The following is a 13,133-nucleotide window of genomic DNA, read 5'->3' on the forward strand; positions in this document are numbered from 1 at the left end:
TAGGTATTAGTGATTGGTGGAACTGTGGCACATTGAAACCCAAGTACATCTCAAAAACCTGAGTGCCGTATCCCGCCCTCTGCATTAACACAGTTAGATATGGGTGCTCACATGACACAGCAGCCCACTCTCTCCTTTTTCTCTGTCTCTCTCATGCTGCCTCTGTTACAATAGGGTGATTTTTAGCAGTCCCCCAGCCCACAAGTTCGCAGAGCCTAGATATTCAACAAATACGTATTCCGTGTGTGCTGTAGGCCAGGCGCTGCTCTGAGCACTGGTTATACAGTAGTGCGTGAGATTGCACAGGCCCTGCTCTCCGTGAACTTATATCCTAGGGCAGGATGTAGATAGAAAACAAGAAAACAAATGGTCAAATTGGTCATTCCAGGCGATCAGACATGCTACGAAGAAATCAAAGCAAGTACTATAAGAGCGACTAGCACTCATGATCCTAGTTGGAGAAAGAGACCCTCTTCTCTCAATGACTCCACTAAATGACTCTGTTGACCCTTCTTTGGACACATGCCCGCACCTGAACCCATCTCTGTGTTCTTAGGAATGGTCAGGAATGACTGACTCATTGGTCAGCCTGAGTCACATGCCCCTGCTTCTGGCAGATCAGACGTGACCGATAGCCCCATGAGAATCATGGGAAGAATGCCAGCTGCAGGTTTACAAAGAGATGATGCAGGGCATACAGAAAAGTGATAGTGGGCATCTACTGAAGGTGTCTGCTAGGAACCAGGAAGCCAGTTGCCCTTCCCAGAGCAGTGATTCATATTGTCCCCACCCCTAATGGCATTACTGACATTCCACCATACTGGCCAAATCCCCCTGGATTACAAACCCAGCTGCTCCTCAACCAACCTTGGTAGAGTCCCTCAACTAAAGATTCCTTGCTGTCCCTAGAGGTAGAATCTGCTTCCCCCTACCCTCCCTGTTCCAAGATCAATAAGGGACACTGTGGGAATTCTGTGAAATGCGAGTGAAGTCTTAATTCCATAGAGAGGAAGAGTACGGGCCAGTTACCATCCACAAGTTGGTTGTCTGCAGAGAAGCCACATGAAGACATCACTCATTGAGGATTCGCATATTGTTTGCACTGCTTTGCTATTTCCTGCTATCAGGGGCCCATCAGGAATTCTCCACACATACCAAAACCCGGTTCAGATTGATTGTTAACCCCATTTTAGAGCAAAAAAAGAACTGAAAATTTGGAACATGATGAACATGAGAGAATATAGCTGGATCTCCTCATGGATGCATGACCCTCCCAGCCCTGAGTATTATCACCGGCATCCATTTTCCTGTTGTCATTTTTCCTCTCCCCAACCTCTCCCCCCTCCAGGCAGGGAAAATTAAGAAATGTTTCAGATGACAGGACAATAAGTGGTAGGATATAGGACAGGGCTTTGGACTCATGCACGGGCCTGCGTGTCTGCCTTTTCCAGATGAGGAGACTCATCACTGAGTAGTTTGGTCTGTTCTGTGCCCCTTTCCTGGGTAATGATGCACTTTTGTCTGGGAGGATTTTTGTTTTTCTTTGAGGGACTTGTAAAAACCAAGAAGCAACAACAACCTGTGTAAAAGGAGACAAAGAGTCAACAGAGCCTTTGTGGGTTGAGATCTGAGTTTCAGACACACTGTTATTTAATAGCCAATCCCAGTAATGGTCAGGACTGGGAAGGGGGAAGGACGCGAGCTGGAATAGAATCTTCAGCAGTTGGTGGGGCAATAGAAGAAATGGATTCAACAAACATTGGCGCAGCCTGTCACGATGCCTGCAAAGTTGGACAAATACAGGCCTTGCATTCAGTCTGGGTTTTAAATAGAGACTGAGGGAGAGGGTCACTTTAAAGGACATCCCATGGGAACAGAGTGGGCGTGCTCCAGAGACACACAGAACGGAGCGCCGGTCTGACGCTCCACGGTCCGCAGTGGACGCCTTTCCATGTCTTGTCTCATTGATGCTCAGGAGCAGGGACTGTTATGTCCTTGTGTCAGACTGGAGAATAGAGGTTCATATGCATCAAGTGGTTTAGGTGACTGAGCCGAGAGGAAGCAGGGGTGAAATTTGCTTTGCTCCTGTGCCCCTCGGCACTCTTCAGTATCTGCTCAGTGTGTTAAACACAGCAGGAAGTGTTGGCTCACTGGATAGCCCCTCTTCAGGCCTCTCGGTGCCGTCTAGCCAGGAGGAGACTACCCCTGGCATGGCTTCTTCTCTGGGCTCTGGTGTCCGTCTAACCCATCCTCCCTTCTGCCTCAGGCTGTGACCATTTGCAATCCCTCATTTCAAGTCTTGTTTCTTATTCCTCCTTCCCACGTAGAGACTCTGGCTTCATCCAGCCTCCCTAGTTAGTAAGGCGACCATTTTGTGAACTCAAAGCCCAGATTTCTTTTGCAATCTGATGAGCACGTGTGATGTACCTTCATGTGCATCAGTCCGTCCGTCCTGGGCTTGACCACAAACTGCAGGGTGGTTGCTGTTACATCCCTTTCACAGATGAGGGGCTGTCTCCATGATCCTAGGTGACTTACCACAGGCCACCAGCTGATAGGAGCTGGAGCTGCGACTGGCAGGCAGGTCTGGCTGCTCATCCCTTTCAACTGTGCATCGTAATCCCGAGGATGACAAGGAAAGGGACCCGGGAGACTATTGTCCTCCTCCTTGAAATACCAAACAAGCAGAGAACAGAGGGAGCTTGAACTCCTTCAAGAGAAAATGACAAGCTGTTTGGCCCTTAGACAAAGAAAAGGGGAGTGTATTTCTCCATCCTAAAGTCCACATTAATAGGGCTTTTATAAATGATTTGCTGTAGACAGAGAGAATGTGAAGATTATTGAGAATGTCATCGTCATGATTTCCATTCTTGAAGCAAAGGGCAGCTACTGAATACTAACCACCTGCCAGGCACTGTGGCACTCAGGAAGAATAATGAGTCATACTCCATACTCCCTGCCAGCCCAGAAATTCACATTCCAGTGCTGCCAGGTGCAGGCATGTAAATAAATAATTACAAGAGTGTGCAATGAGTTCTCTCTAGAGTTAAGTGCTAGAGTCTATGGAGCACTGAGGAAGGGCCCAGCAATGGCCCCGGGTGTTACATTAGGAATGCTTATAGTGAGAATCAGAAAACCTAGTTTGCAGAGGTTTAAAATAGGGGGGTTTAACTTCTTAGCTAAGAATTCTGGAGTAGCTGTGGACATTGGTTTGTAGATATCAGTGTCTTGACCTCTTCCTCACAGTCACAGGATGGCTGTCATGGTTCCAGTCATCACATCTCTATTCATAGCAGAAAGGTGAGTGGGGTGGGAGGAGAATGGCACCTTATCTGAACCTTATTATTAGGAAGTCAAATACATGCTTCCCCATGTATCCATCCTAAAATCCACATTGATCCTGAATCATATGGGCCAGTCCTGAATCGTGTGGCCAACCCTAACTGCAAGAAGATAATCAAAATTATCAGCAATACTAATCCTGAGTTGGATTTTCCGAAGCAGGCATATGGTTTAGTGGAAGGAACAGTACCCTGGGAGACAGAATGTGGACACAACTCCTCCCTCTCGACTATCAGAGCATAGGATCATCCTAATGAGCTTAGATCTTAAACGGATCATGATCCATTCACAGGAGCTGGGAACTGCAACTACAAAGTTAGTGTTCTGTCGCGAATGAAGAATGGGGTAGAGAGAGCTGCTAGGAGGGTACCTGCTGCCACAAGCGGTCAGGCAGAGATTTACAGGAGAGACGTGCATTTGAGCTCAGCCGTGAAGGACAACAAGCAGGCATTCACATGGTAGAGAAGAAGAAGGGATGTTCTGGGGAGGGGGATAGAGGGGGATAGGGCATATATGCAAAGGCACCGAGTCATGAAAGGCAGGTTCCAGAAATACCGGGAAGTTCTTACAGACTGGAGATAGAACAGGGATTGCAAGGGAGCCAGTCTGCAACGGGCTTAACTACCAGGCTAAGGAGGGTTGTAGAAAATTCTGTGGGCCATAGAAACTGTCAGGGGAGGTCTTGAGACAGACCCGTTTTCTAGATACCCCTGACCCCTGTGACTTGGAAGACGTGAGGCCCATGTTCTTGTTCACCTGGCACTTACACTCAGGCTCTGATGTCCTAGCACTTTGGCACCATAAGTTACTTTTATGAACCCTCTGGATTCCTAGTGCTTCAGAAGCTGAATTTTTGAGCTCTTTCCATAGCTTTGTCCTCGTACCGAGGTCTCATTTCTACCTTTGAAATGCTTTTTCCTTGATGGGTGAGAGTCTCATGTTCCTCCTTTAATCGAGTTGACTTCTGCTGTCTTCCCAGGTGATGTTTAAGTTTCCTGGACGGTAATCCATTTCTGTCAATTTCTCTGGCTCACTGCAGGCTGACTACCAAGTCTGCACATATACTCAGCCTTCACAGACATTCCAGATCCAATCAGCTCCCACCCCTGGGGCCCCTGGTGCCTGGCTGCTTCTGCCACCCAGCAGGCATGCAACCTGGATGCCTCCTTCTCTGCTTCCTGCCAAGCTGGAGGCTCAGCCCCTGTATCTGAGAAGTCCTAAACTGTCCTGCAGCCTCAGTACCCCAGGGATGGGCGAGGTCCCTGTACTCGGAAGGTGAAAGTAGGCTTCTTTTAGGATCCCATAATTCTTCTGTAAATCTCATATTCATGGCTGTGAATAGAGTCATGTAATGATACCGACAGAGAAATGAGAGAGAGATCCCTAATGTCTCTCTTTGTGTTCAAATCCTGACCGCACCCCCCCCTTCCTGGCCATGTAACTTGGGGCGATTTGCTGGACTTCCCCCATCTGTAAGAGGGGATGAGAAGACTATCACCCGTACCCTTGAATGAGTGTGTTAAATGAGCTGTCACAGCGAAGTTTCGGAGCAGTGCTTGGCACGTAGCAAACATCCTGTGTATGTTCGCTCCTGATAATAATTGTGATTGCCAGGCTAGTGTGCCTCAGCAAGTGAAAGAGGTTACGATAGGTTTTCTCCGCAAGCCTTGGTAGACTCACACACACTTACCAGCTCCCTGCAAAAATCTATTTCAGGACACATTCTCCAGTGTCACTCCATCTCGTGTGTGAAAGCTTGTCAGCAAATGTCATCCACACCACCGGCTTGCTGCCCCCAAGCCAGCAATGATGGGTGATGCTGTCCCTCAAGGGACCAGGAAATGACATTTCTTAGTAGACAAGCGCTGATCAAAATTATCAGCAATACTAATCCTGAGTCGGATTTTCCGAAGCAGGCATATGGTTTAGTGGAAGGAACAGTACCCTGGGAGACAGAATGTGGGCATGACTTCTCCCTCTCCTGCTGTGTGACTCCGGGCAAGTCACTTTCTCCCCCTGGGCCTTGGTTTCTTTATACTCGAGGCGGCCCTGCCCAGAAACCATCACTGACAACCTCTCTTTAACAACAGCTCCTTAAGAGAACATACCACACCTGTAATTTAAAGTGGACAGTTAGTTTACATCCTGCTCCCTCTCACAGTTGTAAGTTCCAGAAAGAGAGTCGTGATCCTTGTGTCCGCCTTTGCAGTCATGGCCCCTTTCAGTGCCTGGCACACACTCAGTGCTCCTTTTAATATGTATCAAATGAACGCATGATGTGGTAGAAAGAAAAAGATTTGGGCAGAAGACAGACCTGATTTTGTATTAGGATTGGTTCCTTACTAGTTGAGTGACCCTGAGTTAGGCTCGGCTTCAGCATTATCGTCTATAAAATGGGGATAATAGAAACAACCTTACCAGGTGGTTTTGAGGATTGAATGCGAAAACATCACACACGCATACACACCAGCCGGTGGCCTGATGTCTAGTGTATAGTGGGTATTAGGTAAACATAGCTATTATTTACCTCTCTAGAGCCTAGCACAGGAAGGAGAAAAAAGTAAATCTGAATATACATTAAGTTTCTCCCTGTTGGGGAGACTCCAGTTTTTTGAGCCAGACGCACATCCCTCAGCCTTCCTGCTGGCTCAGCACTTGACAAGCACCAGGATCTTTGAGTTAGCCTTTGAGTGGGCTTCCCTGTCCCAGGGCAGCCAGGTTGCAAAGGGTTTTCCCAAATCCCCTTGGCCTGCCGGCAATCCCACCATCTTCTCCCCCACCTTCCTTTACCTTTTGCTGCTTTTTCTAGAACACCAAGCACCAGTATCTACCCAGAGGCAATAGGCAGACCCAGATCCCTGCCTGGACACAGAACAGAATGAGATATGGAGGGATAAGGGGTGGCCTGGAGTGGGTTGGGGGCACCTACAGACCTGGGTCCTCGTCATAGTCTTGACCCGGTCCAAACTCACCATGTGATCTCAGGCAAGCCTCCTCCTCCTCTGTAAGCCTCACGGCCCTCATCTGCAAAGGGCTCAGCCCATTGAGGCCGTACACGATAGCAGTAAGCAACCTGGGGTTTCGGGCTGAGAGCTGGCTTCGTGTCTCAGCTCTGCCGCTTACCAGCTGTGAGATTCAAACAAGTCAGGGACCATCTTCATAAAATGGACAGTGGCATCCGAATGGGCTTTTTTGGGGGATTTAATGACACAGTGTCTCCAAAGTGCCTGGCAGATTTGTGCACTAGGAGTAAAGATTTGTTTGTCCGGGGACCCACGCGCCAGCCCTTATTTTTACTTAGTGTAAGTTTCTCCCTGTTGAAGAAGTTCAAGTTTCCTGAGTCAGATACACATCCATCAGCCTTCCTGCTGGCTCAGCACTTGGCAAGCACCAAAATCTCTTGCAGCAAAGACATGATCCCCACAGGGTGTGAGTAACACCAGCTCACATGCAATTATTTTAATGCGTGGCCCAGGACCTTCTCATGCCCGGGTTGGTGTATTCTCGGGGGAGAATCTCCCCTCTCCTTCCCTCTTGCATCCTTCAAAAGGCACAGGAAGAGAATGCACCCCGCACGCTCCCCCCTCCCTGAAATGCAGACACCGCCAAGTGGCCTCCTCCCAGGGAGGGTCTGCTGGCCCTGCTGCACTGCCCTGGATGCCAAACACACTTCCTTGCTCACTGCTCCAGTGGACATCCTTCTCGCAGGAGGAGAGGGGGGCGCAGAGTGCTGGTAGGCAGGCCGCTGCTGCCATCTGTGAGGGAAGAAGGGAACCCACAGAATTCGGGGTCACCCTGGCCTGCAGGCACTGGGCTAGGCATTTCCTTAAGCCTCGTAATGACTTTGTGGAGTCGGGATGATAGGTTCCCACCTTGCACGTAAAGACCCTGAGGCCGCAGGGAATAAGACCAGCTGCCCAAGGACCCACACAGCTAATGAGGAGCTGAGATTCACGGTCAGGCTGGCCTGATGTCCCTGGTTCTGGCTCTGCCATTGCACAATGCAGGTCATGGGAGGGCGGGGGATGCGGTTTGTACCACATAGGTTTCCTGTTGTTGCCTGTGCCATGAGAGAGGGAGCTGGTCTTGCAGGGCGTTATTACCCAGCCAGCTGCAAGGGCTGTCTGTGGCTGCCATATATCCAGGGGGCCCTGAGAGAGGGGGCCTTCCAGATCTCTCCAAATGGTGGCCCTGTTCAGGTGCCTGCAGACAGAATATGGCTGAAGGAGGGAGCCAGGAAGGGACCGAGCTCTGGACACCCCATTCCCTTCCTCTGTCTCAGTGTCAGCTATGCTGGTCCCTCCACCATAGGAGGCGAGTGGGGGGAAGGTGAGAGCTAGTTTATTTCTTCTGTAATGTGACCAGGCGTTAACAGGGAAGTTTTAAAAACCTGGCTTCTCCAGGACAGAAGAACAGGGGCTTTTGGAATCAGGTTTACTCAAACTTAGGTTTGAATCCCCATTGCCACATTTACCAACTTTGTGGCCTTGGGCAAGTCATTTCTCCAGTTTCTTCATCTCTAAAATCGCATTCCTTATTCAGGTCACCGTGAGCATTAAAAAGACCATGACGTAATCCTGGTGGTGAAGGACCCACCCCCTCCCTGCCCCAGACAGCTCCCCGGCCAAGGGCACGAGCTGTCCCTGCTAGCTCCTCTTTTGGCCTCCCACGCCTCCACTCCTGGCTTGTCCATTACATCAGAGCATCTTACTGAAACCCGGAGTTAGTAATCTCCCCCTCTGTAAGCTCCCCAGCGCCACAGCTGAGCTCTGAGCATGACCTGCATGGAGCCAGGCTCTCCCTGCGCCCTGCTCACCTCCGCAGCCTCCTCTCTCTCCCACCCACCTCTGCCTGGACCGTGCCACCACCATCCCCTCTGTGCTGACTGGCCCCTGCCTCCCGGGAAACTCTGGTTCATCCTTCAAGCCCCAGCCCATGCATCACTAGAGCTCCTGCTGCAGAGCTCCCGTTCCCCTTGAGCCTCCCTCCACCATCACATTCTGTGCCGTTTGTGGACAGGTCTCTGGCCAACCGCCTGCCAACCAAGGGTGAGCACCGTCAGCAGAGGCCGCTGCCCCCTCCCAACCTGGTCCACCGTAAGCACTTACTAGCCAGCCTTTATGGAGCGCTCACCTTTTGCCAGACACGACTCGCACGCTTTACACGTATGAACAAGTTTATTTTTCACGGCAGCTCTGTTGACACCGTGCATCCATCAGTCCTGGCTGGAGGCAGCAACCATACCAATTATCTGAACAGAGAATTTAATCTTTAAAAAATGGCAACTAGACATAAAGTGTTGATTTGGTAACCAAAAAAAAAGCAAAACTAGAAAATCGCAGGAAAACAGCTCCCGCCCCAGAGCCGAAGGAGCAGAGGGGGGATGGGGAGCATTACAACCTGGGCTGGGGGACAGCAGGCAGCTCCAGAGGCAGACCAGGAAGCTCATCCTGAGTGCTGGGAAAGCTGCAAAACGATTCTAGCTGCTGCTACTGGAAGGAAGTGCCTGGTGCCTGCCTCGAAGAAGGGAGGTAGGGTGGCGCTTGCAGGAACAGGAAGCACCGGGGCGGGGGGCGGGGGGGGGGGCACGTTCCTTTTTCCTCCCCCAAACTCCCAGTCTCCCTCTTGTGGCCCCGGCTGGCAGCATCTAACGGGAGGCGGCCGACAAAGTAGAAGTGGGGTTTGCAGAGTCCCAACCTCAGCATCGCAAAGCAGGCTGGGAGCTGAGAGAAAGGAGCTTACACGCTGGTACAGGCAGGAGCTGTTGCTCTCCCCATTTCACAGGCGGGGAAACTGAGGCATGGACAGTAAGTCACTTGCCCAAGGTCAGAGGCAGGATTTGAACCCACACTGCACGGCCTCAGCACCCTTCTTCTTCACCCCCCGACCCACCACCACCGTGAATGGTGAAGGAATGAGTGAGTGAGTGAGTGAGTGAGTGAATGGACAAGCCCACAAACGATGCTTAGACCGGTGGCCAGCCGACTCTGCGCACGAGCACGAGGTCCTCCCTGCCTGCCTGCCTCCTTGTCTCCCTGCTAGGTCATCCACTGGAACTCCCCCAAGAAGCTGCGGGTGAAGAACAAGCACGTGGAGTTTTTCCGCAACCTCTACCTGACCTTCCTGGAGTACGACGGCAACCTCCTGAGGCGAGAGCTCTTCGGCTGCCCCAGTGAAGCTGATGTCAACAGTGAAAACGTAAGTGGCTCGTGGGGCACAGGGAGCACCCCCCCAGGCCGGGCTCCAGGCTCGCCCAAGGTGGACAGGACGCTGGCGGAGCTTGCCCTGGGCATCCCAGCTGCTGGGGGAGACAGGTGCATCAGCAGCTCCCCTCCATGCCCTTCGCTGTGGGTGCAGAGCAGGGACGCTCGGCCCGCACAGGGTGGGGTCAGGAGGGGGTTTCCAAGCGGAGGAAGCCGGAGCCAGAGCTCCCGTGAAACAGTAGACAGCGTGTCTCTCCATAGCCGGGAAACTCTGAGGTCCTTGTGGACATGGCAGCCACGTGGGAGAGTCAGGAGGATTCAGTGTGGTCAGCGCGTGGGTGGCATCAAAGATCTTCACGAGTAACTGGCTCCTGGAGGGTTCGCCTAGGCGAAGAAAGTGTTAGGTGGTCACAGGCAAAGCTAGCACCTGTATCTTCCTATTTTTTCGCTGCTGATAATGTTTTCCTATGTTATATCTCATCTGATGTTCACAGAGACCCTCTTCCTTTCCCCAGTGGGAGTGGAGAGGTGGAGGCACAGGGAGGCTCAGTGGGTTGCTCACAGCCAGCAAGGAGCCAAGTTGAGAGTGACTTCAAGTTCTGGGGAGCAGGAAATGGGGAAGAAGCACACTGTCAGGAAAAAGGCAGGGAGGGCCTGGCGGGTCAGGCTGACCTGGGCTTGTCCAGTTACCAAATATGTGACCTCGGGCAAGTTATTCAGCCTCTCTGTGCTTCCGTTTCAACCACCAAATGGAGATGCAAAACTTAAAGGCGTGTTTTGAGACTAAGTATGAAATTGCATTTGAAGCACCTGGCTCAGCCCCGGCCATATGTCAGATGCTCAGTAAGTATTTCCTCCCTTTCCTTGACCCTCAGTATTAGACACACAAGTCATTTGTTTATTCGGCGAACATTTACTGAGGGCCTTCCTGTTCTGAGCACTGAGCACTCACAGGTACAAAAGGACACCGGTCCTTGCGGTCGTGGTGCTAATATTCTCAGGGGGAAACAGTTGATAACCATATGAACCTTCAGGGAAAGTGATCAGCCAGTGGCAGGTGCTCCATGGTGGCATATTAACGAGCAGCTGGGCTACTCCACTGGTCTGCAGAGTCGTGGGGGAGGGGGGGAGCTTCTCCGAGGAGGTGATGTTCCCTCTGAGTCCTGAATGACAAGAAAGAACCAGCCATAGAAGAGCAAGGGGTGAGGGAAATACAAGTCAAAGCCACAGCGTGCTACCTCCGCACACCTGTTAGGATGTCTGCTTTTACCAAAGAACAAAAGATAACGGGAGTTGGTGAGACATGGGGAAATTGGAATGCTGTCCATTACTGGCTGAATATGTGATTCCGAGGCCGCTGTGCAGAACAAGAGGGAGGATCCCCCAGAAATGACAAAGAGGAACGTCCTCTGACCCAGCAGCCCCACTTCTGTGATGTCTCCCAGACACTTGAGATTGGGATCCCTGAAGACAGTATGTACACTGGTCACTGCAGCATTCCTCGTGTTGGCTGCAGGCGGAGACAACCTCCCTGCCCACCCGCAGGTGAACGGATAAAATGTGCTGCGTGTGTCCAATAGAACGTTGTTCAACCTTAAAAACAACCCTAAAAACTTACCCTTTGACAACATGGGTGGGCCAGGGAGATGGTACGCTAAGTGAAAGAAGCCAGTCACCGAAGGATAAATACTGCATGACGCCTCACAGGGGAGGCGTCTAAAATAGTAAACGTACAGAGCTAGACAACAGAATGTTGGTTACCAGGGGATGGGGAGCGGGGTCATGGGGAGCCCTTGTTCGGTGGGTACGAAGTTACACCACATGAGTAAGTCCCAGAGATTTGCTGTACAACATAGTGCTTGTAGTTAACAGGGTATGGTGCACTTAAACATTTTAAGAGGGTAGATCTCATGTTAAGTGTTCTGACCACACTCGTAACACACAGAAAAAAAAACTAAGAAACTTTGCAGGGGGTGGGGGCGATGGATATGTTCATTACCTTGATTGTGGTGAAAGTAACCCAAAGGTAACATAAGTCCAAAGTCACCAAATTATTTTCATGACGTGTAATTTTTTTATATTACCAATTATACCTCAGGAAAGCTGGGGAGGGAGGTGGCAGAGCAGGGGAAGTACATTCCAGGGAGCAGGGAGTGGCCAGTACAAAGGCCCTGGGGCAAGCTAGGGCCGATATGAGGACCTGCAGGATGGCCAATGTTCCCCGGGGGCTGGAGCGGGAGGAGGAGAACAGCAGAAGCTGAGCATCAGGAAGGCAGGAAGCAGGTTGGAAGGATATTGTGAGCCGGTGAAAGAGTCAGAATTCTGTTTTGTTACTATTAGTGTTATTGTTTATACTCTTTTTTTTTTTTAAGATTTTATTTATTTGACAGAGAGTGAGCGAGAGAGGGAACACAAGCAAAGGGAGTGGGAGAGGGAGAAGCAGACTCCCCGCAGAGCAGGGAGCCCAATGCAGGGCTCGATCCCAGGACCCTGGGATCATGACCTGAGCCGAAGGCAGATGCTTAACGATTGAGCCACCCAGGCGCCCCTATTGTTTATATACTTATGTTGGATGTCATGAGAATTCTTTTCAGCTCCCAGTGGCAGGGGAGGGTGTCTGTGGAAGGTGTAGAGGACACATCTACCTGGCCCTTTACCGGGACAGTGCTTGGGACAACAGCTGTGGAGAGCACTTAGAGAAGACTGCCACCCTGCCCTCCGGTATTCAGCTCCCGGGGCACAGTGGGGTCCCCTCAAGCTCCGGCCCTTCCCCGCATCACCCTCCAGGCCTTTGCCGGTGTCTGCCCTTCACTCCCACTGGAAGTAGAGGAAAAAATACCATTAAGCACTTGAACTCTGGCTCAGATTCTGGGAAGCACTTAGAGGTTTCGACAAACGCTGTGTTCTGGTTTTGCCTTCCTGCTCAAATCGGTATTTGCCATCATCATCAATATCTGAGTGCCCATTCGGCACTTTCTCCCCCAAACACTAAATGAAAACCATTTTCTTGCCTTTGTTTTTTCCTGCATGGAAGAGACTCACATAAAAAGCCTTGGCAGGATGAAGCCATCCGTCAGTTGTCCCCATCAGTGAGTCCCCCAAGTGTGCTGTTCAGCGCCTCATGAAGTGGGACTCCCTTTAGATATGACCCACCCCGCTTCTCCTACCACCTGCTTCCCCTGGTGGGTCATCGGGGTAGGAACGGCATCAGTGGTCCTTCTCACAGTCTGTGACTGCATTTATCTGCTCAACAAGCATGTGTGAATGCCAGCCATCTGTCGGGCACCGTGTAGGGCACTGGGGTTGAACTTAGAGGCTGACCCCATCCCTATACGGAAGTCACTCGCCGCGTAACAAGTGTTAAGAGATGCCAAGAAGACGGTCTCTCTGGGTACGGAGAGGGCCAGGAGCGAGAGGGCAGCCTTCTCTGAGCGCCCTCCACAGCACTTGGGCCCAAACACTGTGCCCTCGACTGTGCACTAGCCACACCCACCACCTCTCTGTTCCTTCTGCATTCCAGGCTCATTCCCAAGGCAGGGCCTTTGTGCTTGCTTCCCCTCTGCCTGGAACCCCCTGCCCCCAGGCATC

The 13,133-nt window shown here is 51.3% G+C and overlaps 1 protein-coding gene and 1 long non-coding RNA gene across 9 annotated transcripts in view; one reads left to right on the top strand and one right to left on the bottom strand.

Annotated features, from left to right (window-relative positions):
- Positions 1-13,133, top strand: part of LARGE1 (LARGE xylosyl- and glucuronyltransferase 1) — a 548,382-nt gene that overhangs the window by 481,574 nt on the left and 53,675 nt on the right. For all 8 annotated transcript variants that reach the window (XM_073900333.1, XM_073900329.1, XM_073900330.1 and 5 more), the window contains one exon: positions 9,385-9,540. In XM_073900333.1, coding sequence (XP_073756434.1) covers positions 9,385-9,540 — 156 coding nt within the window. The remainder of the gene's footprint in view (positions 1-9,384; positions 9,541-13,133) is intronic.
- On the bottom strand, positions 8,501-8,900 carry LOC112831484 (uncharacterized). Its single transcript, XR_003210159.2, has 2 exons — positions 8,743-8,900; positions 8,501-8,593 (listed from the first exon to the last, which is right to left on the bottom strand). It is a non-coding gene; the product is annotated as an uncharacterized lncRNA (long non-coding RNA).

Source organism: Callorhinus ursinus, unplaced genomic scaffold, assembly GCF_003265705.2.
Source record: "Callorhinus ursinus isolate GAN/ISIS: 27379988/994484 unplaced genomic scaffold, GSC_fseal_2.0 scaffold14, whole genome shotgun sequence".
Classification (NCBI taxonomy): Eukaryota; Metazoa; Chordata; class Mammalia; order Carnivora; family Otariidae; genus Callorhinus; species Callorhinus ursinus.